Source organism: Elephantulus edwardii, unplaced genomic scaffold (genome assembly GCF_000299155.1).
Source record: "Elephantulus edwardii isolate Elephantulus edwardi_28Jun2011 unplaced genomic scaffold, EleEdw1.0 scaffold00064, whole genome shotgun sequence".
NCBI classification, from domain to species: Eukaryota; Metazoa; Chordata; class Mammalia; order Macroscelidea; family Macroscelididae; genus Elephantulus; species Elephantulus edwardii.
Genome location: NW_006399814.1, coordinates 1,550,182 through 1,577,608, shown reverse-complemented (window position 1 = coordinate 1,577,608; position 27,427 = coordinate 1,550,182). Strand labels below are relative to the sequence as shown.

General features: G+C 48.2%; 1 protein-coding gene and 1 pseudogene across 1 annotated transcript; both read left to right on the top strand.

The window, feature by feature from the left end:
* LOC102849889 overlaps nt 1-23,497 on the top strand; it is a 38,107-nt pseudogene extending 14,610 nt beyond the window's left edge.
* Nucleotides 23,498-23,780: 283 nt separating this feature from the next.
* LOC102849480 (palmitoyltransferase ZDHHC3-like) lies at nt 23,781-24,644 on the top strand. The gene has a single exon (XM_006888118.1). The coding sequence runs from the start codon at nt 23,781-23,783 to the stop codon at nt 24,642-24,644; it is 864 nt and encodes a 287-aa protein (XP_006888180.1).
* Nucleotides 24,645-27,427: the final 2,783 nt, after the last annotated feature.

The window sequence follows — 27,427 nt, the reverse complement described above, 5'->3', positions numbered from 1 at the left end:
TGGGAGAGGAGACAGGCACTGTCCCCCTGCCATGTGGCTCTGGGAGAGGAGACAGGCACTGTCCCCCTGCCATGTGGCCCTGGGAGAGGAGACAGGCACTGTACCCCTGCCATACACAGCCTCTAAGCAATCCGCTGGGGGGTTTGTATCTGAGTCACTTCCCACATGGTGACAGTAAGAGCGCTGAGTGGGCAGAAATTATGAAACTAAATCCCATCTCACGTCACTCCCCAGCGCTTAGCAAAGGACCTGCAGTTGCTCAATGCTGACAATATGTGAACAAGATGTAAATGAATGGCCGGGCGGCAAGAACCTGCACTGGGAGGAGGATGGACAGTCTCCTCCTGGGTGATTGGTTAACTGCCTCTGAAAAGTCGCTGGAGGGTCTGTCAGCTGTGGATCGGTTCCTACTCCCTAGTACACGACGGCAACAACAACGTCTCAATAGAATTTTACCGACAGATCATGCAGGCTCAAGTTTCCTGAGTCAGGCTGTATTAAAAACACCCAAGCCTCATGACACTCCAACTGAACCCAAGTTGTGTTGTTACTGATGTTGGGAGATGCCCTGGAGTCTGTTCAGTGCGACTGTACACACAGCAGGTGGAAGCAGGTCCATCTGCACCATCCAACCAACCAGTACGAGGCCGGAGCCTGTTGGTGGTGGAGTCACTGAGTTCACATACCTTGTGGAGGGTCTTCCCATTTCTGCTCTAGGAAACATCGGGACAGATGGCAGAGCCTGTAACTGGTGGGGACAACAAGACAAGAGGTAGAACCTGCCCGGCTCAGCTTGTGTGAGAATGTCCACATTCACGCAGCCAGATCCGAGGCGGAGGCCGACTGGCCGGAGCAGCAGCGGGTGTGCACCACCAACTGGCCACAGGGATGAGTCTGCAGCCCAGTCCCAGCCAAGCCCCTGTGTGGTCGTTCCTACGTGGTGTCTCTCTCCAGAGAACACAGCTCAGCCATCAGGGCGACATCAAAGTGTGTCTTCATAAACACCGCCCAGCGTGTGAAACAAGGAGTCGTCCAAACTCACAGTAACTCTTCCACACGAGATCTCTTCCCACTTGTCTTCATCTCAGCAGCTTCCATCGTGAAATCTCTCTTTTCCTGACCAGCACCTGGTCGTTATGAGAAGTGGGCTCTGAGCTGTTTCCTCTGCAACCCCCCCAGAAGTCCTGATGATTGCACATTGAGGAACACTGAGGCCCAGAGCCAGGAGCTGTCTGGAGTGGAGAATCACGTCCTCTTGACCACCTGAGCTGACCTGTTCGCTTCCCTGATCAACCCACTTCTCCAAGCGGGACTCTGTGAGGTCTGTGTGACTGTCGCGGATTTCAGACCCAATCGTACAGCGGTAGGGCGGCTGTTAGAATTAGGAGGAGACGCAGGAGTGTGGAGGCAGTACCTGACCTGAAGGGGTCAGGTGCGGCTCTGTGACGTCCCCCCTGTGGAGTTAGTAGAGGTCAGACTCAGCTATCCTCATGCCACGTACATGCTTTGTAACCATCCTACTGTAGGTAATTTAAATCTGCGGCCCTCAGGCCTGGTTTTAATTGTTTTTGGTCTTCTAAGTGGCATAACACTGGTCTGTCCATTTGCTGTTCAGAGGTAACTCATGGTTGCTGTGATGCTGAACACTGACACTGATGTGTCAAATGCGAGAATGGACAGTGTTTGGTGGAGCTCCCCGATTAAAACAAGCTTTGGAGCAGGAGTGGCATCCACTTCCGGAATAGCTTGCCTCCGGAAACCCTATGAACCTGGAGAGAGGAGGAAAGTTATCCAAGTGCTCAGGTCTTTCGTTCATAGGGTTGCTATGAGTCGTCTATGACTCGACGGCACTTAACAATAATTGTATTCAGCACATACTTGTCACTGTAACACTGTGAGGTGTCTTGGACGTGAGGCTGCTCTGCTGAGCCAGCCCCGTACGGCATGTAAACGTCTCTGAGAGTGTGTTGGAGGTGGTAAGGATGGCACGGCATGGCACAGCGCCACGCATCTGTCCACAGGGTGGCCTGGATTGCACCTAACAGCAGCAGGACCCCATCACTACCTGTGGGAGAAGACACTGCGCGGAGAGTCCCTGAGGGAACTATTTTAGCAGCAACAAAGCCCTTCTTGTCTTTAAAGCCTCGGTTCCTCGTCCAGTGTCTGGTAGGAGGAAGCTGCTCCCCAGGCATGCAAAGAACGGAAGCTCTTGCCTCTAGGACAGCAAACACCTGACTAACCGAGAGCCCTCCAAACGCTTCCCAGCCAGAAGTGCTGCCCCAGACCCCAGCGGAAACTCGGGGTCCACCCCAAACCTCAGCTTCCACTGCTCAGCCACCACAAGCCTCCACCAACAGACAACTCCAACACAATCCAGGTGTGGACACCCCACTTTCGTCTGGGCTCGGGCTGGTGGTTCCAGTGCATGTTAGGAAATGCATTTACTCCCCAGAAATGCCCTTCGGAGAGAGACTCACTGCCCAGCAGGTGTTGGAGGGGACGCAGCGGGACAGTTGGGGCTGGGCGGCCTGTCGCCTCTGGTTATCTCTGTTAGTTATCATTCGCTGGACAGAAAGCCAGGAGATGCTGGCAATGGGGGTTCTCTGCAGAGGCAGGGCCGTTCTGTGCAGAAGCGCTCGGATCTTGGAGCAGGAACAAGATCTTCTGGCAGCACTTCTGGTTACTACGTTTCACTAATTTGTTCTGAAATCCTCAGCACTCCCTGTCACTCAGAGAAAATCATCTCCTGTCCGTGAAGAAAGGGCTCTGGCCAACATCTGAAGACCTGGTGTCCGAGAGAGAGAGACACAGAGAGAGAGAGAGAGACAGGGAGAGAGGAAGGGAAGCGGTGGAAGGGGAGGCAGGCCCCTCAAGGGACTTACCCTGCACAAACGGCTTGACGAGGAGACACAGGAAGTGCTGGACAAGGGTGGCAATTACACATCACTCAGCAATGAGGATGGAGCAAAGGCCCCACCAGCCAGCATCGAACAGAAGTGAGGGGGGGTGGGGGGACGAGGGGAAGTGGGGAGAGAATGATCACTAAATCGGAAAATCAATGTCTGTGGAAAACAGAACTTGATTAAGAGCGAGCCCACTTGGTAGGTACCATCGCAGCTGCGCTCACAGTGGCCCTGGTGCAGCTGGACAGAGTGTGACCCAGCCCTGGGCCAGCAGCACAGCTGATGCTTGTGCTGGGGCCCATCGATGCAGTCACCATGTCACCTCCATAAGGGTCTTCCTCTCCCGCAGACCCTCTGCTCTATCACACAGGGGATCCCTCCCATCTGGCCGTGCTCATTTCAGAGGGGTGTTCTGGCCAGACATTCTGAGACCATTTGTTCTCCTGGAAGTCCGCGGTACATTCAATATGCTTTGCCAACACCACGGTTGAGAAGCAAGCCTAAAAGAGCACCTGGCGCCCAGCAGGTGTTCCATAAATGCCTGCTCAGGGGGTGAGCACGTGTGTGTGTGTTTTCTGTGGGCCTAGCGCCCAGGTGCCTCCTGGAACACACACAGGCATCTGACCACCACAGGGGTCCCCATGAGCCCGAGAACAAGCCCCAGAAGTGAGCTCAGTCTACAGAGCTCTGCTTCTCCAGGGTCTCCCAGTGCAGCACCATGTGCTTGGGGCATGGTGACAAAGCATTGAAAAGAGAGAAAGGAATAATGGGAGAGGGAGGAAGGGTGAGAGGAAGAGGAAGAAGGTAGCATCATGAACAAGGACAGAAGAACTGTTGCCTTTGAGCTGCAGTCTTGGAGAAGAGAGTAAGATATGGACCGCCGAAAAAGCAAAGAAACCCGCCCTGGAGGAAGGGCAGCCAGGGTGCTTCTTAGAGGTAAGGACGGCGAAGCTTCAGGCGTGTGGTCAGGCAGGCCAGGCCGTGGAAGGTCAGAAAAAGTGGGAGACACCTGAAAGATGACCTGGCACAGTGACATAGCACTGGGCTGGAGCCTGTCAGAGGTTGGGAGGCTGATGCAGAAGCGGTCAAGGTCCAGGCCCGTGTCCACAGGGTCGCTGTGAGTCCTCATTGACTTGATGGCACCTGACATCCGCCCACTTCACAGAAGTAAAAGCAAGGCCCTTCAATACTGAGACCTAATTATCCGCGTGTCCTTGATTTTCTTCACTCTTAGGCATTAAAGATACATGAACTTTTGCAAGATGGTGCTGGGCTGAGAAGGCAGGAATTTTGTTTGTTTGGAAGGATGCCCTCTTGTCTAATGCTTCCTTTTCTGGCACCTGCATTAACATATAAATGCAATTTTGCCAGCCTCCTTGCAAATATGAATACCTAATAAATGCTATAACTTACCACCAAAATCCCTTTTAGATGTGTTTATAAAATACTCATGAGCAGAAGAGACTTAGTGTTGAACTGGTCAATGCCAAAGCAGCCGGGGTGTGGGCAGGGCTGAGAGGCCCTGCTGGGTTGTCTGAGATCTGTTCGTTCATCTGACTGGGCTGCATTCACCCTTGTATGGAGATGTCTTAAGGGTCTGAGCTGCTGTGACAGACATACCAAAAGGTGGAGCTTTACAGAACACAATTTGTTTTCTCACAGTTAGGAGGCTGGAAGTCCATATTCAGGCCATCGTTCCGGTGGAAGGCTCCCTCTGTGTTGACTCAGGAGAAGGAAGACCCTCGTCTCAGCTTCAGCAGCCCCGGGCGCCAGGCCCTAGTCCTTGTCCTCACATGCCCTCACATCTATCTGCCCTTCCATCTCTTCACGTCTCTCTGCCCCACGTTTGCTTTTTACATATTGCAATCGTGAATAGATTTAAGACACACTCTACACTGATGTGACTCCATAAACATAACAAAGAAGCCTCTATTCCTAAATGGAATCACACCCACCAGTATCAACAGGCAAAGTCATTACCCTGGAGTTGGGACTGACTCCCAACTGAACCTCCATTGTTAGGGGTTGTAGGTCACACAAGAGCTGCTAGTGACGTCGGACTGCCCGAGAGGTGCTGCGCTTGGGTAAGCGACGTGACTCCTTGCAGACTGGGCCACCGCAGCTCCCCGGCCGGCAGGGACAGCAGCTGATGGCCAACACAAGCCCAGTGCCCACTGCCATCAAGCTGCTCTGACTGCCGGCGACACGGAAGACAGAGCTGCCTGTGGGGTCAATCTGCACAAGAGGAGGCTGGTCCTGCTTCCGGAGGCTAGGGCTGGATTTGAACCAAAGACCTTTAGATTAGCAATTAGTGTTTCATTCACTGTGTCACCAGGGCTCATGGGTACAGAGCTTGGAAGTTAGAATCGTGGAGATCCATAATTCAACCCATAAAGGGGCCCAGAGGTGAGTGCATTTCTTGAAGTACGATGTGTAAGCACCTTGTTTGCTCTGCCTGCTAAGAGGACCCAGAGGGCAGTGATGCTGGAGGCTGAGCGGAGAACTGGCCCCGGAGAAGAGCAGCCATCGCGCGCACGGAGGGAAGAGACTGATGGTGGCCACTGAGGACATGCTGAGTGTGTCGAGTACAGTTGGGCGTTCAGTGACCCAGGAAGGACGTGGGGAGACGAGGAGAGATCTTCGCTGCCACCAGCTTGGTGAGCTGGGCCTGCAGCTTGTTATGAATGGCCTCGTATCCTCAGAAGTGGGGCACTAGCTAAACCAGGCCGTATGAATTATCCCCAGTACCATACCGGGGATCTCAGTGTTTACAGTCCTCACCCATTTATCACACTTAGAAGGAAACAGAGAAAGCCCATTGGATAAAGGCAATTGTTCTCAAGTGGGGAATTATTTTCATAACAAAGCTCATCATTCCAGGAGGGGGAGGAGGAGTCCCCACGAGCTAGAGTCAGAGATTAGAGGAGATGGGAATGCAGGCCAGGAGACGGGACTCACGCTCGCCCAGGCCAGCAGTAAATCAAGATGGTTCTGCAGCTGACGGATGGGTCCCAGGACACATGCTGGAGAAAGAAATTGCAAACAAAGGGCCACGTGTAGAGCTCCGTCCTCCATCTCTTCTACATTTGTAAAGTCTGGAAGGAGCCCGGTGAGACAGGCTGAATATTAACTGAGGAGATCACATGGGCTGCCCTGCACAAGAGTGATTTCCATCCTCTGTGCACCGATAGTTAATTGGCTCCAAGGGCACGGCCACATTTCCAGTCCTGAGCAGGCCACGAGTCAGTTCTGGCTTCCATTGCTGTTGGTAGGTGCCATCATGTCAGGTACAACACTGTGAACAGCCAACCTGAACCCTGCCCTGTGTCATCGCCATCTCTGCAACACCCAAGCCCACTGCTGAGGTCACCATGTCGATCCTGGTGACCCTGGATCTTAGAAGGAAGCACGGCCCATCCAGCTTCTTCCTCATGTCTCTCAGCCACAATTACAGATACTGTGTCAATACCTCTCGTTGAGCTCCTCCTGTTTTTTTGATGACTCTTCCAAGCATGATGTTGGCTTCTGATAACAATCTTCTAACAGTACTTCAAGGAGCACTCTGACTGGACTTCTTCTGAGGTGAATGTGTCCATTCTTCTAGCTATTGTTGAGTTGAAACTAACCCGTAGCTGCACCTCCAGCAGGTTTACAGAAGCAGTTAAATGCACAGGAAGAGATTTCCCATCTTTCTCCCACAGAACAGCGAGTGGATTCAAACCTCATACCTTCAGTATTGCAGCACAGCTTCATGCCACCAGACCACCAGAGCTCCCTTCTGGCAGTCTGTGACGAATTCAATATTCTGTGCAAACACCAAAATCTAAAGCCACCAATTCTGTGGTCTTCATTATTCATGGTCCATCTCTTACATGAATATGGGGCCAATACTACAACTGGAGTCAGGGCACCTCAGTCCTCAGAGTGGCATCTGTGTCTTTTACCACTTGAGAGAGAGCATATCTGGCTGCATGTTTGTCCAGTCAACATGTCACTTGGTGCCTAGGCTGCTGCCTCGATGGCTGTTGATTGTGGATCCAAGTATGATGAACTCCATGACAGCTGCAGCCGCTCCTCTCTCTACGTCACTCGTAGCACAGATGTGAGGATTTTGCTTTCTTGGTGTTGAGATGTCATCCATCCTGAAGGCTGTTGTTTTGGATTCACATCAGTAAGGGCTTCAAGTCCTTCTCACCATTGTCCCTAAGACATCATGTCTGCACAGTGAAGGTTGTTAATAAATCTTGTTGTGATCTTGATGCTGAGTTCTTCTACCTCCAGTCCTGGGCTAGTCTTACTGCTGTGGCTGGGAGAGCATTTGAGATCAAGACATGGGAGGCTAGAGAGTGTGATGCTGGATGAACTCACTCAGTGCGTAAGAACAGATGCTGCGTCAGCCCATAGTTATAAAACCAGACGGATAACCAGTGAGATGTGTGCAGATATACAAACGATTTTTAGCCAAGGGTCATGAAGAGTAATGAGTACTTAACACTGTGCCCCTACAGAAAGGAAATTCTATCTAAAAAGTGCACTTCTGCACCAGAGCTATGTCACACCATACTGTGGGCCCTCGGCTGGAAAAGCAGAATCAAGTCTCAGATAACACCTTTCTAATTGTATCCTCTACAGATGTAGGACGATACTTCTTCACACCTCTGAGAGTGTAAAATATCTTAGACCTGCTTTGTGACACGTAATAGTGACTGTGATATACCAGAGCTGTTTTTTAGATGTTATTCTAAAACAGTTCCTTTCCAGATGATGATTCAGAAGCATTTTTTTTAGATAGTGACAGGTACCACAACAGTAAAAAACAAACAAAACAAAAAAAACCACTTGGAAATGTACATTAACTGGAAACCACCAAAAATTCAAGCTGGTTTCAAAAGAGGCTGATGTTGGATGTATCTGAGCAAAAGATGTTTCTTATGTTTTATATTGTATCCAAATATTTGACCATGTGAATCATAATAAATTATTAATATTACGGCAAATTAAAGAAAAGTGTGAAGTCTCCCCTCTGTTCCTGTTTGTGTGAAGCCTCTCCTCTGTTCCTCTGTCTGTGTGAAGCCTCCCCTCTGTTCCTGTTTGTGTGAAGCCTCCCCTCTGTTCCTCTGTATGGAGTCTCCCCTCAGTTCCTCTGTGTGAAGCCTCCCCTCTGTTCCTGTTTGTGTGAAGCCTCTCCTCTGTTCCTCTGTTTGTGTGACGTCTCCCCTCTGCTCCTCTGTTTGTGTGAAGCCTCCCCTCAGTTCCTCTGTGTGAAGTCTCCCCTCTGTTCCTCTGTTTGTGTGACGTCTCCCCTCTGTTTCTGTTTGTGTGAAGCCTCCCCTCAGTTCCTCTGTGTGAAGCCTCCCCTCTGTTACTCTGTGTGAAGTCTACCCTCTGCTCCTCTGTTTGTGTGAAGTCTCCCCTCTGTCCCTGTTTGTGTGAAGCCTCCCCTCAGTTCCTGTGTGAAACCTCCCTCTGTTTCTGTTTGTGTGAAGTCTCCCCTCAGTTCCTCTGTGTGAAGCCTCCCCTCAGTTCCTCTGTGTTAAGCCTCCCCTCTGTTCCTCTGTTTGTGTGAAGCCTCCCCTCTGTTCCTCTGTTTGTGTGCTTCTGTTTTGTTTCTTTGCTTATATGAAATTTAGTTCCTTTCCATATGCAGTTGGTGATTCATTCTCCCATCTCTTTGAAGAAAATGATAGAAAGAACATCAGGTTTTCATTGATTAATTCTCTCTAGTGGCTCCCAGGCCCATCTCCCTAATATCCTCAGAACTTCACTGGAACTACCACGGGTGCACTTGCTGGAATTTTAAATACAGGTGACATAACTTATAGCATCATAGGTTGCATCATGCAAGCCACCCAGTGCAGCATGCTGACAATGGTGGCATAGGGATACTTACATAAGAAGACAAATTAAACAGAATGTCATGGATTTAATCCAAACCCTATACCTACACATAGGGCCATCATCAGAAATCGTGTTCTCCTCTGTTACGTTGATGAGATGGTAACAGTGTGGGGTGGGTCCTAAATCCAATAACTTCTGAGTTAGAAAAGGAGCAAATTGATCAGACACAGCAATCCTCACAAGCAGAAAAGCAAGATGACTGTCAGGGGCAGCTGGACAGAAGCACATCGTCTCTACAGGCCCCGGAATAGCAAGGACCGTCAGCTACTGGAAGCTGGATCAGTAGAAGGAGGGCACCTTGAATGAGACCTTCTAAAGATTAAATCCCTGTGCACATCAAAAACATTTTCCAATAGAGTAAAAAGAAAAGCTGCTGACTGGGGGAAAAACATTTGGCAGTACCATTTCAGACACGGGTCTCATATCAAAAGTTTACAGACTCTTACAGGGCCTCCACAAGAAAAAGATTGATAACCCAATTACAAAATGGGCAAAAGACATGGACTTTTCACAAGGGAAGATATTTGGATGGCCAACAGACACATGAAGAAATGCTTAAAGTCGAGCCCCTCTGTAGGAAAAGGGGGTCTGCCAGTTCCCCGGCGACGCCGCCCCTGCTCCTACCCTGCCCGGCCTAGTGCCTGGCCGACCCCCGCCCCCACTCCCGCCGCCCCTCCCGGGGCTGACCACGTCGTCAAAGCCGTCCCTTCCCCCAACACGTCGCTTGACATCTGAAGAAGTATCTGATACAGATGGGCTCCCCAGAGTTGATGTTCTGAAGAATCACTTAGTAAAAGAAGGTCGAGTAGGTGAAGAAATTGCACTTAGAATTATCAATGAGAATCCTGCCATCCGTCAGAGAGAGAAAACCATGATAGAAGTAGAAGCACCAATAACAGTGTGTGGTGACATCCATGGCCAATTTTGTGATCTGATGAAACTTTTTTAGGTGGGAGGCTCACCTGCTAATGCACGCTACCTTTTTCTTGGTGATTATGTGGACAGAGGCTATTTTAGTATAGAGTGTGTCTCATATGTATGGGTCGTGAAGATTTTTTACCCAAGCACATTATTTCTTCTGAGAGGCAATCATGAATGCAGACACCTTACTGAATAGTTTACCTTTAAGCAGGAATGTAAAATTAAATATTCAGAAAGGGTCCATAAGGTATGTATGGAAGCTTTTGATAGGCTGCCTCTTGCTGCACTTTTAAACCAACAGTTTCTTTGTGTTCATGGCGGACTTTCACCAGAAATACACACACTGGATGATATTAGGAGATTAGATAGATTCAAAGCGCCACCTGCATTTGGACCAATGTGTGATTTGCTATGGTCTGATCCATCTGAAGATTTTGGAAATGAAAAATCACAGGAACATTTTAGTCATAATACAGTTTGAGGATGTTCTTATTTTTATAGCTATCCAGCAGTGTGTGAATTTTTGCAAAACAATAATTTGTTATCGATTATTAGAGCTCATGAAGCTCAAGATACAGGCTACAGAATGGACAGAAAAAGTCAAACGACAGGGTTCCCTTCATTAACAACAATGTTTTCAGTACCTAATTACTTAGATGTCTACAATAATAAAGCTGCTGTGTTAAAGTATGAAAATAATGTGATGAATATTCAACAGTTTAATTGTTCTCCACATCCTTACTGGTTGCCTAATTTTATGGATGTCTTCACATGGTCTTTACCATTTGTTGGAGAAAAAGTGACAGAAATGTTGGTAGAGTATTTGCTCTCATGATGAACTGACTGAAGGTGAAGACCAATTTGACGTAGGTTCAGCTGCAGCCCGGGAAGAAATCAAAAGAAACAAAATTCTAGCAATTGGCAAGATGGCAAGGGTCTTCTCTGTTCTCAAGGAGGAGAGTGAAAGTGTGCTGACACCCAAGGGCCTGACTCCCACAGGGATGTTGCCTAGTGGAGGGTTGGCTGGAGGACGACAGACCCTGCAAAGTGACACAGTTGAGGCAATTGAGGCTGAAAAAGTAATACGAGGGTTCTCTCCACCACATAGAATCTGCAGTTTTGAAGAGGCAAAGGATTTGGATAGGATCAATGAGAGAATGCCACCCCAGAAAGATGCTATACAGCAAAATGGTTTCAATTCTCTGGACACCACACATGCCACTGAGAACCATGGGACTGGCAACCATAGTGCCCAGTGGCCCACAGCTTTCCAGGGACTCTCACATCTCGGGCCTCAAATGGACAGATCACCCGACGAGCTGGAGGGGTCAACCAAGCTGACTGTAAATGTCAATGGTCCCCCTAGAGAAACCATTGTGCTTTTGAGACCCCCAACCCTCTTCCTGGATGGAGGCTTGAGGGCCCTGAGAGTTGTTGCCTCATCTGATACGACTGGGTCATCGCTGCCAAGATGGAGAACAGAGAGCAAGGGGCTTGGGGCAGTTTCCATTGGAGAGTGTCTACACCTTCATTTATTCTTGTGGTTCACACATTTAAGTTTACAAATGATATTTCTTTTCCCCTCAGTAGAATTAGATATTGTTTTAACCACCATGACTTCAAATACTATTTTAAGAGCTAATGTGGACTTTTCCTTTTTTTGCCATGAAATGTTTTTAAAGGATGAATTAGAACTGTTTTAAAATATATCTCTAAAGCTACGAAGCTGTGTTTTGAATTAGGGACAAAATGCTAAGAAAACCCATTGACATTTATACAGAATGCTGACCTCAGGTGTTTAGTTCTTAAATGTGGCTAATTCTGTAATACAGTGTTGGTATCTTTCAATTATGAATGCATAGCCTATTTATAGACAGAATTCTTTCACTTGAACGCAAATCCAAAAACTAATTTAAGGTCTTTTTGCCCAGATCTTTTGAAATTTACACCCAGAGTTTTAAGAAGAAAACTTAAGTTTCAAAAATGCGAAGAATTACAGAATTACCCATTTAAGGTACTTTAAAAGACGTTTGTACATCTTCAAAGTAAATTTTAATTCAAATCATGTCTGTAAAACTTGACATATTTTTGTGTATGCATGTTTTCATTTTGCAAATATTTAATATATAGACCTATGATGTACAGATATGACATGTATAGGTTGCCTAGATGTTATGAGAAATTTTAGTTTATTGTGAGTTCTCAAGTTGCTTAGAGAGCCACCAGGGTGATTTGCTGCTGGCTTACTCATTTTTATGTTTTAATGCAAAGGAAATTTTAAAATGCTCTGGGAGTGTTTTTGATTAAGCAGTGCAGCAGCAAGCATAGAAGCAACAGTTCTGTTCAGTCTTTCAGGTGTTAGTGGAAGCACACAAGTCAAGACTGCATGCTGGATTGTTCATTTTGATGGTTACAGAACCGCTTGGTTAAACTAAATGGAGCCATGTGCTCACTTTTCACAATTACTGACCTGTATCACTTGCCACTGTAGTCTGGTATTTCCCTTTACTTCGGGGACCTGCTTCCATCATGCCCTGGAAAGCAACTCAGAGCTCCAGGTGGTGGAACCATCTATTGTTTTGTTTGCCAGAAAGTGCACCCTGTATGGTCTCCCTTCTCAGTTGGAACTATTATGCATGTGCAGGATTATTTGAATATTTTATAAACAGTAGCACACAATAGATTCCATGCATGGGCCGCTGCTCCTAAAAAAAAAAAAAAGAAAGAAAGAAATGCTTAAAGTCACTGGCAGTAAGAGAGACGCAAATCAAAACCACAATAAGATACCATCTCACCCCAGCAGCAGTAGCAAAGTTTAACAGGACAAGGAATAAATGTTGGAGAGGATGTGGTGAGATAGGAACTCTTATACACTGTTGGTGGGATTGTAAAATGGTACAACCATTCTGGAAGACATTTTGGAGTTTCCTCAAAATTCTGAACATAGAAATTCCATATGACCCAACCATTCCACTGCTTGGAATATATCCTGAGAAAATGAGAACTGAGGTACAAGTGGAGACTTGTCAGCAATGTTCATAACAGTGTTATTCACCATTGCAAGAACATGAAAAAAGCCCAGTCCAACCACAATAGAATGGATTGAGAAATTATAGTACATTCACACGGAATATTACACAGTACGCAGGAGCAATGATTTTGTAAATCGTTACCTAACTTTGTAAGGACTGTGGAGAGCATTATGCTAAGTGAAGCAACTCAGTCCCATAAGGACAAATACTGCATAAGATCATTATTGTAGAACATGTACGAGGATCCAAGGGGAGGAAGCAGAAGGGTGAAGATGGGCAGGAGTGTGGGGTGGGGGTTGTTAATCATAGAGTCACATGATTTTGTGGGTAGAGGGAGGGGTGGGTAAAGGAAGTGGGAAAGATCAGGTGTGGAAAACAATGTATGTGAACTTTGTAAGTAAGCCAGTATAAAATAAAAATGTTCTTTAAAAAAGAAAAAAAAGAGGAGGAGGAGGAGGAAACCACAGCCTAGCAAAGTTGACACATTAACCATCACATGACACACCTGGATTTGATCCAGACCCCTTCAGGATGGCTGATATTGTAAGGTTCTATCTCTGTTTTCTGAAGCACCTGTTTCTTCCTGCTCATCAGATCCAAACAACACGCTGTCATCTGTGAAGTCTGCCTGTGAGACTAGGTGATCGAGCCCTCTGCAGACGAAATGAGGGCAGATCGCGGCAACACTGACTTAACCCTGAAGTAAGACACGGAGAGCAGCACATCTTGTCATCACTCAAAAGGAAAACAGTGTCCACCAACCCACAATGCTTCTTAGATCTCGGCTCAACTAGGCAGTATCAGAGAGCAAGAAATAATCGTCCAGAAACCAGTTCTAGAAAGCATGCAGGGTGGTAAATGACAGTGGCTTCTTAAACCCAGCCCAGCATTTATGGCTGGTGATAATCTGAGTATCTTCATGTCCTCTGATTTATTCCACCTTCAAAGGGCATGTTGCACGTGAAGGGACACTATGGCCCCCACACTGAGAGGTTCATGGTCAGGTAGGACAGACAAACCACCAAACAGTTGATAATAACCATGGGTATGATACCAGTGAAATAAAAACACTACTTTAATACCACTTTTCACAAACAAAATATCATCTCTTTTTTTAAACTCTGTTGTTGTTGTTGTTGTTGTTGTGTGCTGTCAAATTGGATTTGACAGACACAGGAGATTGTCCTTCCTTCTCCAGTGGAGCATCTGGTGGATTAGAACCACACGCCTTCAGGCTTTCAGTGAAGCTTCTTGCCATTAGGCCACCAGAGCTCCCTTTAGTCTCATCCCTTTTGAGTTTAAACCACTGCTCCAAGACCCGGGCTTTATTCTCCCTGTAGAAGGGATGGGAAATTCAGACTCAAGGATGATGTAAAGGCCTGCCCCAGAAACCGCTCTGCATAGTCAGACCCAAAGTGGTGCCAGGGACAGATCCAAACCCCACACAATGGTCATAAGCCACAGATGTGAATCCAGACCCCACTCCATTCAACCCAACGGACCATCCCGCCCAGGCACTGTGTGTGTGTGTGTGTGTGTGTGTGTGTGTGTGTGTGTGTATGGGATGGTGTGCTGTGTCTAAGCATGTGAGAGGCGTGACATGTGACTTTGGGGCAGGTGTGTCATGTGAGTATGTGGATGTGTGTAAGCATGCATGACAGTGTGTATGTATGTGACTTTGAGTGTCATGTGTGCAAGTGTGAGAGTAAATGGGAGTGTGTTTGAGTGCACATAAGACTATATCTTGCAAATGATCCTGTGCATGTGTGTGTCAAGCACTGAATTCTGTCTCCCAAGAATAATTGTTTCCTTGGCTGGGCCAGACCTCAGTGGTTGGGATGAAACAACTAACATGGCAGGTAGCCAGGGTCCCCACACTCAGCTCAGCCAGGCATGGGTCAGAGGGGTAAGGAAAAGCTGCAGCTCCTTCATCCCAATGGCTGTGATCCAAGGTGAGAGACTCTCCGGAGATGAGGCCTGTGGTACCTTTGATCTCACAGGAGAGAAGATTGAGCAGAGAGATAGGTGAAGAAGGGCCAGGGCCTCCAGGAAAGGAAAGCCAAGAGAGCAGGGCCCTTGGTCCCAGAACTTTGAGCCACACAGAGACCCCCAAGGAGTACCAGCCTCAGATGGGGACAGGAGGCAAGGACCATCCTCCAGCACTAACAGGATGAGAGACTTCTCTAGAACCAGGGCCCTGAGTTTGGAAATGTCTTTGTGTTAAAGCCACCCCTTAGTGGCATTTCCATCACAGCCACACTGGAGAGCTGAGACGGTGTGGAAGGCCATGTAGAAGTCAGTGCATGTGACAAGGGGTGTGTGTGTGTGTGTGTGTGTGATTAGTGGCAGATGTTTGAGGGTGTGTGTGAATGTGAGTGTATGAACATGTGTGAATTTGTCCCTGTGAGAAAGTGTGAGTGTGCACATGACTGCGTGTGGTTCTGTGTGTGGATTACTGCGTCATCAGACAGAGGCCAGAGAGACAAATGGAGATGCCCCCACCCAGGACACACTCACAGAAAGCTCACTCACCTGAGGGTCCATGCAGTGTCCACTTGCCTCTCATCACATGGTTCTCTCGTTGTATAAACAGAACATATAAACTTGGAAGGGGGTTGTGTGATGCACCACTCTGTCAAGTTTTGTTTACTTCAAGGATCATAGTCATTTGTGACTACTTTCTTGTGTTGAAGCTCAGTGATGTCGTGTCCAGCTCTTTATGAGAGGTCCAGGACTTGCAGGTGCAGGGACAGACAGGTGGCCATGGTGGTCAGCCCCTTCTCTCCCCTCCCTTCTGTCCTTGGTCCAGGACAACCTGGTAAAGCAAACCATGAGAGAGCAACAGACCACAGAATGTCTGCGGGACACAGATGGCCAGGTTCTGAAGTGAGGTCACAAAGGAAGAGAGCTGACCACCTAACTGCTTCTGCCCCTGGAGGGCAGAAGATGAGGAAGGACACCTTTGGGTAGACAGCAGTATGGGACAAGAGCCTAAAACCTTGTAACAGAAAATGAAATTAGCCATCCTATAAAGAAAATGTCATTCAAACTGTCAAGAAAAGTATGAAGTCCCTGTCCTGGATTAAACTGTGTCCCCCAAAATATTCATACACAACAGTAGACTATGGAAGCTGTACAGTTGCCCCTCCATGATGTGATAAGCAGTCATAGGAGGATTAACCCCATCACAGCCCTGATTCTTGGTGAGAGGAGTTTCTCTGAAGTGTTTCCTAGAACACCTTTTCTCTCATAAGTGATATAAGGGGCTGAAAATGAGTTGTCAGGAGTGGAGTGCATCTGCTCGGATCGAGTCCCTGCACTGGGAGGTTCCTTGACCTTGGAGAAGGTAAAAAGATGTGCGGAGCTCAGAGGACAGTGGTGTGCAGTTGCTGAAGGGGACATGGACCCTCTCCATGAACAACAGAGGGAGAAATCCTTACCCTAGGGTCAGTTCCCCAAATTTTAATTTCTAGCCTCCTAAATTACAAGAGAATAAATGTCTCTTAAAACCATCCAGTTTCCAACAAATTGAAAAAGAATAGCAAGAAAACCTGACACCCTCTATAACAAAAAGCTGAAATTCTAAAAATTAGAGCAGAAATAGACTGTGGTTGGAGATGCCAAGATGGCGGTGGTGGAGAGAATAGTGTGAAGAGCCAGAGTAAAAGCAAGCTGCATAGAGACCAGCCACTAGAGAGACCTTCACACCACACAGAGACCACCCAACATGGCGCGACGTGGGCAGTAGGAATCTGAATCAGAACTTGTGTTGGAATAATTCGTTTTGGAGCTACAGGAACATAGAGCTGAGCCACGGGCAGTGCCATGGACCCCGGCCAAAGCTGAAAGCCACCAGCTGAGCTGCTGTGGGACCCATCCCCAGGAGAAATGTTAGTGGGAAATTGGCTGAGTTCTCATAAGCCCCACTAAGACCGGGTGAATCTGTTGGAATTTGACTGAGTTTTCTTGTGCCCCCACCAATGGCCCATGATCAGGCAGGCTGGTAGGAATTTTACTGGGTTTTCTTGGGCACCACCAATTTCCTGGGAGAACACCCAAAAGCAAGCCTGCTGGTGGGAATTTGGCTGAGTTCTCTTGGGCTCCCCTGACTGCCCAGGAATGGGTGGGCCTGTGGGAATTCATCTGAGTTTTCTTGGGCATCATCAACTGTCTGAGAGAGTGCCCAAGAGTGAGCAGGCCAGTGGGAATTTGAATGAACATTTGTGGACACCACAGACCAGGCAGAGGTGAGTGAGTCAGTGGGAATTTGACTGAGTCTTCTCAGGTGCCACTGGATCCAGGGTCCTGCTGGGGCAAGGGCCACTGTGAAAGGGCACCTGGGTAATGGCCACTAGACAGGGACTGCTGAGTTAGAGCAGCTAGGTGGGAGATGGACAGCTGGAATTTGAGTAGGGACCCCACTCATGAGCACACCTGGACAGCTGAGGTCTGATTGAGGTCTCGCAAGTGGTTGACCCACTCTTTGGTCACCCCGCCCCTCTGTGCCTGCTCTGCTCCCTATTTGGCTCCACGCCTGTGTCTATATGTCCAGTCAATCAACTTGCCTTTAAACCTGAGCACCTTGATCTGATTTACCTACAAGAGGGTGCTCTCATAGGCCCTGAACTGAACTTTCCCTTGAGTAAGAAGTTCAGAGAAAAACACAAGTGGGGTAGTTGTTCAACAGACTTCTAGAGCATTGTCTTCAGATCAAGAACATATCAAGCTATCTCACACACTACACAAGCACAAAGCAAGATGTCACCCTCAAAAAGTGACACAGTGTCAATGGATTTCCTGAAGCCAGAAAGTTTCATGGAACTTTCTGACACAGAATTTAAAATAATAATGACTGAATGTTTCCAATGGATGAAAGACAAACTTGAAGAATTACAGGATACTGCAAGCAAAAACCAGGAGGAGCTTTAAAAAACAATCCAGAACAATGCAGATAAAACAAACAAGGCATTAGCGGCACTGGAAAAACAAGAAACCATGATCCAAAATATGAGGTCCAATGTTTTAGATGTTGTCAACATGATGAAGGGACACATGAGCAGAGTTGAAGATGGAGCACAGAACCAGCGAATTAGAAGATAGAATTGTCACTACTTATCTGCTAGAGCAATAAGCAGAATCAAAAAGGAAGGAAAAAAAAGAAAACCTAGGAATAATGTGGGACACCATCAAGAGAAATAACATGTGCATCATCAGAATCGCAGAACAGGAAGAAACATGTAAAGGCACCAAAAAAAGTTGTGGAAGAATTATTAGAGAAAACTTCCCAGGCATAATGAAGAATGAGAGAATATAGATTCAAGAAGCTGAGCAAACACCATGTAGAACAGACCACAAAAGAAAAACACCAAGGTATCTCATAGTCAAATTTGCCAGAACCAATGGAGAGAATTCTGAAAGCAGCAAGGGAGAAACAGAAAGTAAGTTTAAGTGCCAGTTTGTCAGCAGAAACCATGTGAGCAATAAGACAGTGGGAGGACATACAACAAACACTCAAAGAACATAACTGTCAACCAGGAATACTGTACCCAGCAAAACTGTCCATCAAATATGAAGGAGAGATCAAGATATTCCCAGAAAACCAGAACCTAAGGGAGTTTGTAAACAGAAGGCCAGTATTGTAGGAAACATTAAGAGATGCCCTTTTTAAAGAGGTGCCACAGAAATAGCATGGACCAAAGTCACTAGCAACAACACCAAAAAGAACTCAACACAATGATAGCAATAAAACTCTGCCTTTCAATAATAACACTGAATGTGAATGGTTTGAATGCACCACTGAAGAGGAAAAGAGTAGCAGACTGGATAAAAAAACAAGATCCATCAATATACTGTCTACAAGAGACACATCTGACAAATGAAGATAAAGAAAGACTAAAAATAAAAGGATGGGGGAAAATATACCAAGCAAATGACAACCAGGAAAAAAAGCAGGAATAGTGGTATTAATCTCTGATAAAATAAATTTCAATGCAAAAATCATCATAATGGACAAAGAAGGTCACTACATAATGCTTAAAGGGTCAAGAGAACAAGAGGACATAATAATAATAAATATCTATGCACCAAATAAAAGACCTGCAAAATATAAATAAAATAAGCATTAACAAAACTGAAAAAGGAAATAGAAAACACTCTTATAGTAGTTGGAGACTTCAATACACCCCTCTCAAGAAAAAATAGAACTACCAGAAAAAAAACTCAACAAAGATGTGCAAGAATTAAACCACACAATAAACCAACTCGACCTCATAGATATTTATAAGCTAATGCACATACACAGAAAAAACCCCACAGTATACCTTTTTCTCTAATGTGCATGGAACATTCTCCAGAAAAGATCAAATTTTAGGTCACAAGGCAAGCATCAATAAATTTAAAAACATAGAAATAATACAAAGCATTTTCTCAGACCACAGTGCAACAAAATTAGAAATTAATAGCAAGAGGATAAAGGAGAAAATAACATACATTTGGAAGCTGAACAGCACCTTGCTTGAACATGAGTGTGTACGAGAAGAAATAAAAAATGAAATTAAAAAGTTTCTTGAAACAAATGACAATGAAAACACAACTTACCAAAACTTCTGGGAAACAGCCAAAGCCGTAATCAAGGACAATTTATAGCAATAAGCAAACATATCAAAAGGCAGGAAAAAAATTACCATTGACTCTCTAACCCAATATCTCCAACAAATTGAAGGAGGTGGGGAGGAAGAATTGGCTGACACAGAAGAACTTAATGAAACAACTTATATGTTCAAGGAGTCATGGTGATGAAGGAGGAAGTTCAAGCTTTTCTGAATGAATTGGCAAAAAAATAAAGCTCCAGGAATTAATGGCATACCTATTGACACATTTCAACAAACAGATGCTGCCCTGGGACATACTCACAAGGATGTGCCAAGAAATCTGGAGAACAACCACCTGGCCAACTGACTGGGTAAGATCTATATTTATTCCCATTCCAGAAAAAGGTGATCTAACAGAGTGTGGAAATTATCAAACAATATCACTACTATCGCATGCAAGATCCTGCTGAAGATTATTGAAAAATGACTGGATCAGTACCTCAACAGAGAACTACCAGAAGCGCAAGCTGGATTTAAAAGAGGCCCTAGAGGCACTAGGGACATCATCGCCAATGTCATATAAATTTTGGCTGAAAGGAAAGAGTGCCAGAGGAAGGTCTGTGTTTCTTTGACTGGCAAAGGCATTTGATTGTGTGGATCACAACAAATTGTGGCTAACCTTGAGAATGGGAATCCCAGAACACTTGATTGTGCTTATACAAAACCTATACTTGGACCAGGAAGAAGTCCTCAGAACAGAGCAGGGAAACACTGCATAGTTCAAAATCAGGAAAAGAATGCTCCTCTCCATACCTTTTCAACCTATATTGCAGAACAGATCACTCAGGAGGTTGGACTTTATGAGGAAGAATGTGGCCTCAGGATCAGAGGAAGACTCATCAACAAGCTGAGTTATACAGATGACACAGACTTGTTTGCTGAAACTGAAGAAAACCTGAAGTGCTTGCTGCAGAAGGTCAAGGACGGCAGTCTTCAATAGGGATTGATGCTCAACATCAAGAAAATAAAGATTCTCACCACAGGGCCGATTGGCAGCTTCATGATAGATGGAGAACAGGTAGAGATTGTTCACAATTTCATCTTGTTTGCCACCAAAATAAACACTTTTGGCATCAGCAGTCAGAAAATCAAAAGATGAATTGCATCGGAAAAACCTGTTGTCAGGGACCTCTACAAAGCGCTAAAGAGCAACGATGTCAGTCTAGAGACTAAGTTGCCCCTGATATAAGCCATGGCCTTCGCAATTACTTGCAGAGAACACAAAAATTTCAAAGGGTTGTAGAAGAATCAATGACTTTGAGTTGTGGTGCTGGGGAAGAGTATTGAACATACCATGGACCACCAAGAGAACAAACAGGTTTGTCTTGGAAAGGATGAAACCAAGTTTCTCCTTGAAGGTTAGGATTTTGAAGCTCCATCTCACATACTTTGGACATGTTTCAAGACCAGTCCTTGGAAAAGGATATCATGCTTGGAAGGGTGGAAGGACAATGCAGAGAGGAAGACCCCGGATGAGATGGATTGACTCAGTAACTGGGGTAATGGGAGTACGTGTGTCAGAAACAGTGAGACTGGCTCAAGACAGAGCAAGCTTCAGAACTATGTGCATAGGGTCACAATGAGTCTTCGGTAAGTCAACAGCACTAACAACAACAGTTGGGTGCTGTAGCTGGAAATGTGAAGCTCGAGCTGATGGGAACATTGAGGACAGGCCTGGGTCAGGGCCAGCACTGCTGGAAAAGTGTCCACAGCTGGGGCAGCTGGGATGTGTATAAGCCGAGCCCTTAGTCCACTTCAAAGACATGACATGATCTGGAACCCAGCGTGCACTTTTGAAACTAGCTTTATTCTGCAGCAGACCCTCAAGCCTTGCTGCTTACTTCACCTCAAAAAACCAAAATAACTCAAACTCATTGCCATCAACTCAGAGCCCATTCACTCAGCAGGCCCTCCAGCAGGATTCTGAGGCTGTAAATCACGGGACAGGAAGTGCCCTTCTCCTCCCTCAGAGCCAGTGGTGCATTCGAACCAGCAGAGAGGCATGGCCTTGGGCTTAGCAGCACAGCTGCCTGCGGGCCAGGATGCAGACCTCCCAGAGGCCCTAAGCAGACGCCTGGAAACATGCCTTTTCTCTGAGGTCTGGTAGGTGCAGGACATGATGATCTTTGACCAAGGGCATTTTCATTACAATCAAACAGATGAAAAATGGCATGGTTTACATCCCCTGGGCCTTGGTGCAAGACATTATAGGCACATCTTTACAGAGGATCTCACAAACAGAGATGCCCCAAGAAGTGATTTCACCAACAAGTTACCAGAAAAACCTGTCCCATCACTGTTGGGGGCCACCTGGGATGAACTGAACGGCTAAACCCTTGGCCAGTTATGTGATCGCATGTGTCTCATCCACCCATCCTTGCCAAATTCTCTCTCCTGATATCCCTCCTTTAACTCCCCTGATGCTATTTCAGCCAACGAGGGTCCCAGCTCAAGATCCCTTCCCACTGTACACCCATGCGTCTGAACGCTGGACAAGGAGTAAGGATGATGCTGAATTACGCTGCTGGAAAAGAATACCGATTACCCCATGAACTGCTGGAAGGATGAACAAGTTCAGCTGGAAGGAGGTGTGACCTGAGTGCCCTTTGGAGGCCAGGATGGTGCAACTTTGAGCGTGCTGTCAGAGAAGAACAGTCCTTAGGAAAAGACCTGATGCTGAGAAAGGTGGAGGGTCAGCAGGAGAGAGGACGCCCCTGGGTGGGACGCGCTGGCACAGCGACTGTAACAGGGCTTTGCGCAGGACGGAGAAGGCAAGGCTGGTGCAGGCCAGAGCGAGGCTCAGGGCTGCTGTTCATGGCGTCACCACGAGTCTTAGTTAACCTGATGGAACCTAACGGCCCACTGGGCAAGAATGGACCCTTTTTTTATTCCAGAGTAGCTGTTTTAACTGACGTGGACATCTCCTGTCTGCATCATCTCCATCCTTCAATCAGTGTCCTCTGTCTGTCTAGGTAGACCCCACCTTGCTGCTCTAGGCCATTGTTGTTGTTGTTGTTGTTGTTACTGTTGAGTGCCTTCAAGTCGAGCACGATTCATACCAACCCCGTGAACAAAAAAACCTGAAGCCCCTCTACAACTACTGACATTTATTAGAGTTCACAGAGTTTCCAGAGGCATGTTGTTTAGGAAGTGGGTGCCACTTGTGCATTACCAACTAAGAAAGCAAGGATGGAGCGTAACAGGACTCCTGGTCCCCAGTGGTCAGGAGCATGCAGCAGGCAGTGGCACTGCTCTATGACCGGGACCTAGAACTGCCTCCTCCAGACCTTTGGAAAAGCCAGTCGGCCAGGCCCACCTCCGAACACCAGAGGGTAGCAACGCACACGTAACAAGTGGCAAACTGTGATCACAGGCACGCCGTGCAAAGGTGCAATTCCTCGGGGGACAGGAACCCCTCGCACCGCTCCACAGCTCTACAAGAGCACCTGCAGGTGTGCATGTCTCCCTGGGAACTGCTACAAAATGGGGTTGAAGGTGCAGAAAAGCCAGGGGACACAGGGCAAGGTCTGGGTCCACAATACAAGGTGTGAGGTCCAGAGGACAAAGTGCAGAGCTGCCCACAGGCTCCGCCCTTGGAGGACATGGGCCTGTTGCCACCGTAGCCTCAATGGAAAAGGACCAAAGTTGAGAAGAAAGGACCTGATTCCACAGGAATTCCGCAGGAGGACTGCTCCCTGCAGGGTCCTCCTCTCAGGCAGGTAAGGTCCTCAGGGCAGGTCTGCCAGGTTAGGATAAGGATGGGGGCGGGGGGGGTGAGGGAGGCTGCATGGCCTCAGATGTGGCCAGCTGTGACCCTCCGTCCTCCCTCAGGGCTCTAGGAAGGAGGTCCACAGTGATGGATCCAGCAAAGCTGCAGAACACAGGCTGGCCCAGCTCCTCACAACAGGCAGCGTGACCAGGTGCCTGGGGTCACCTCACACTAAGGCCCCTTGCAGCCCTACATCTCCTGCACCAGCTTCGTGAGGGTGACTCAACGGTGCCTGTCAAGTGCAGCATCTCTACCCACTCAGGACCCCCAAGCCTCAGGTCGCGCCAAAAAGGGAACCCATTCGGTGGGCAGGGGCTGGTCTGAGCGAGCCCCAAGGCTGCCCTTTCTGCAATCACAAACCCCCATTCCGAAAGCACATTCTAGAATGTTGACTTCCAGTCCGCAGGATGGAGATTAAGGCTGTCGTGGCCCCCACCCCTGCGCTCCGCCCAAGGCCCCAGCAGAGGGTGTCCAGCCCAGGCCAGTGGGCTATGGTGGAGAAGGGACCCCTTCTGTCACCCTGACGCCCCTCCCTCGGGACCCCGCCGCTCCCCGGAGACCCCTCCACGGGTGGCTAGTGCTGTAGGGGTGCCTGAGAGTGCTGGTCATGCCAAGCAGCGCCTCCACCAACCTGGTCCCCAAGAGTACGCATAGGTTTGGGCCACGTGCTGCGATCTGGATAGGGCCTCGGTGGCCACCCTCCGCACAGCACCATAGAGTGTGGTTCGTGCGCGACGCCTTGGGCATCGCGTTCGCTGTGGGCACCTGGGGGCTGGTGCTGAGCGCTGCGGGCGTGCTGGTGTACGAGCTGCTCCTCCCAGCTCAGAACGTGGTCTACGCTGTGGTCAACGGGGTGCTGTTCCACCTGCTGGTCTTCCTGGGCCTCGCGTCGCACGCACGCACCATGCTCACAGACCCTGGCTCCGTGCGCGCAGGCGACGCGCCCTGGCTCGGGGCGCCCCAGTGTCAGCGCTGCGGCAGCTCCAGGCCGCCGCGCGCACACCACTGCCGAGTGTGTGGCTGCTGCATCCGGAAGATGGACCATCACTGCCCCTGGGTCAACAACTGCGTGGGCGAGGACAACCAGAAGTACTTCGTGCTCTTCACACTCTACACCGGGCTGGCCTCGCTGCACGCGCTGCTGCTGCTCGGCGTGTCGGTCCTGCGCGCCTACGCCCGGGGCGAGTGGGATACTGCGAGCCCCGTGTCCCCCCGCGGCGCCCTCATCTTCCTCTTCCTGGTGAGTGTGAAGGGCCTCCTGTTCACCTCCACCATGTTCGGGACCCAGATGCACGCCATCTGCACCGACCGGACCAGCGTCGAGCTGCTGCAGAGGCAGCGTGCCGGCGGCAAGGGCACCAAGTGGATGAACCTTAAGGTCGTCTTCGGTCGCCGCGTCTCCGTGGCCTGGATCAATCCCTTTGCTTCTCAAGAGCTTCAGAGTTTAGAAGCACACCACGATGTGGTTTGAGGGCCTCCTTCTGGGAGTCCCACGCCCACGGGGCCACAGGAGCAACCATCTACCAAACTTGGAACAGACATTTGGGGCAAAGGCATCAAGGGCAGACATGAGCGGACATGAGCGACTGGTGCTCCCATGCCCACCTCGGACACCAGCGCTGAATCCTAAGAGCCTGGTGACCTGAAGTGAACAGAAAGTGAGGCGAATGGAGGCGAGCTTTGCAAGAGAAGGTCCAGAACATTCGGGACACTGGTACACAGCACGTTCCTAACGCTGTCAGCACTTGGTGAGAAAAGCAGTCAAGTCCACAGCGCTTTCTAATAAAGTACCGTAATTATGGAATCTGCTCTCTGTGTGTAAGGGGTGGTCTGGTGGTTGAGTAAGGAGCTGCGCTGCCGACCCAAAGCTCTATGGTTCAAATCCACCCTCTGCTCTGTGGGAGGAAGATGGGCAGGGTCCTCCAGTGAGTTTACTGCCTCTGAAAGCCCTCTGGCACTGTGTGTCTGTTCTGACTCAATGGTACATAACAACATATATAGACAGAGAGAGAGAAATAGCCAGCCCACTAGATGGTCAAGTATGGGTCGATACCTACCTGATGGCAATGACAGACTAACTGAAACATGACATCATTTTAGGAATGCTCTCCCTGGGCGACTATTGTGACTGAATGGCACAGGTAGATTGGTGTCTCTGGGCAGGGGGGCAAATGGTGAACATGGATGCCCTCAGCCAAAAGGTCGATGGTTCAAGTCTGCCCAGGGCTCCTCAGGAGAAAGGTGACATGTTTCCACAACCACTGAGAGGGGCTCCACGCAGCTGTTTGCACAAGTGGACCGTGGGACTTGGAACATGCTCATGTTCCTGAGAAAGTCAACTCTGCTGTGACGCACTGCTTTGTAAACACCGCCGGATCGGCTGCTCCCCCCGACTCGGGTCTGTGTGTCTGGTCTTCGTCAATAGCATGGCTCAGTACATTTCGTTTCTTGTCTTCTCTTGGCCTGATGTGTTTGTGTTTTACTCCAGATCACAACACACTCTCTCCCTCCCTCCTCCTTGCTGTGGGGTTGGTACTGACTCATCGCTGACACCCCAGACTCATCGCTGACACCCCAGACTCATCGCTGACCCCCAGACTCATTATTGACCCCCAGACTCATCGCTGACACCCAGACTCATTATTGACCCCCAGACTCATTGCTGAGCCCCAGATATAAAATGAGGAGGGTCGCTGTGACCCCTCATCGGCACTCGCTGCTCTTGGACAACCTGTTGGACCCCTCGACAAGAATGTGAGGGGCTTGATTTTGCTTTTTCCTCTGAGGCCATGTGGAGGCAGCAAGGTGCTGGGGGCGGTCTGTGGGAGCACCTTCTGCTTTCCCGCGGCGTCCTGCCTGTCAGCACGTGGAGCACAGGCCCCCGGCTCCCAGCGCTGCCTGGTCCACGAGTCAGCAGAGCTTAACCTGTTTGCCCTTGTTGGTATTTCTGATGGAAATTCAGATTCATCCCTCTTCGGCTGTTGTTCCGTTCCAACACTGTGACAGACATCTTTGGACGTGCGCACACGCACACCTGCCACGGCCTCGCTGGAGTGGAAACGGAATGACTGGGTACTGAGAGCAGAATCTGTCAAGTTTTGACACATCGACTCCTAAGTAGGTGCGCCCACCGCCTCTCTCTAGAGGTAAGTTTCTGCGACTACACAAACCTGCCCAAACTTCCGTGACCTGAATTGTCCACATTTTTGCTGAGCTGATGGGAGTAAGATGGTATCTCATGATGGCTTCTTTCCAGTTTCTCTAATTACTAGTACAGCTGACATCTCTTTGCCTGTTTGCCGAATATTCGGATTCACTCTTCTGTAAATGGTCTGTCTGTGTCTTCTCCATGTCCCCATTGCATAGTTTGTCTATTCCTTACTGGGATGAGGAGGAGGAGGAGGAGGAGGAAGAGGGGCATCAAGTCAGAACTGGCCCATAACTGACCCTCCAGTGGGTTTTTAGAGGCAGTAAATCCCATGAGAGGAGGTTACTCCTCCTTCTTCTGCAGAGGAGCTGGGGGATTCAAACTGCGAGCCTTTGGGCTCCCAGGACAGCTCCCTAGCACTGTTGTTACTGCTGTGGGGTGTCATCTAGTTGTGTTCAGAGCAACCCTGTGAACAGCCTCGCTAACCCTGTCCCATCCTGAGCCGTCCTCGTCCTGCTCGGCACATCCGACCTCACTTACCACAAGTGGGAGTCTTTTCCTGAATACAAATATCCGGCATCTGGAACTCCAGGCTTTCCCCAGCCCCGTACCACCCCCCTTGGGATGCAATAAGTTAATTATCCTAAGGAAGTAAGATGAACCACTCTTTCTCTTAGTTGTACATGAGTTTTAGTATAATTTAAGAAGTCCTTCCTATGCCAGAGCTATAATCGATCCCTCCACTTTGTCTTCCATATATTTCATATTTTTGTTTTTCCATTTTAGGCTCAGTTTCCACTTGGAAGTTAATCTTGTGTTCCATATATTTTTATGTCGTAACTTTTTAGTTGAGTATATTACTAAATTTTGCTTTGTCATTCTGTGCTGCCCTTTGGAATCTTCTGTTCAGTTCTTTAGTATCTTGAATTCTTCCTGTGCTTTGGCTTCTCTGCGCTCCAGTGCAATATTCAGAGCTTCTTCTGACATTCATTTTGGTCTTTCCTTCCTCTTCTGTCTTTGCAATGACCGTTTGCACTCTTCCTGGATGATACATTTGACATCCTCCCACAAATCATATGGTCTTCGCTCATTAGTGTTCAAGGCCT

Coding starts and splice junctions, on each gene's coding strand:
- LOC102849480 (XM_006888118.1), top strand. CDS start 23,781: ATGCCAAGCAGCGCCTCCACCAACCTGGTCCCCAAGAGTACGCATAGG.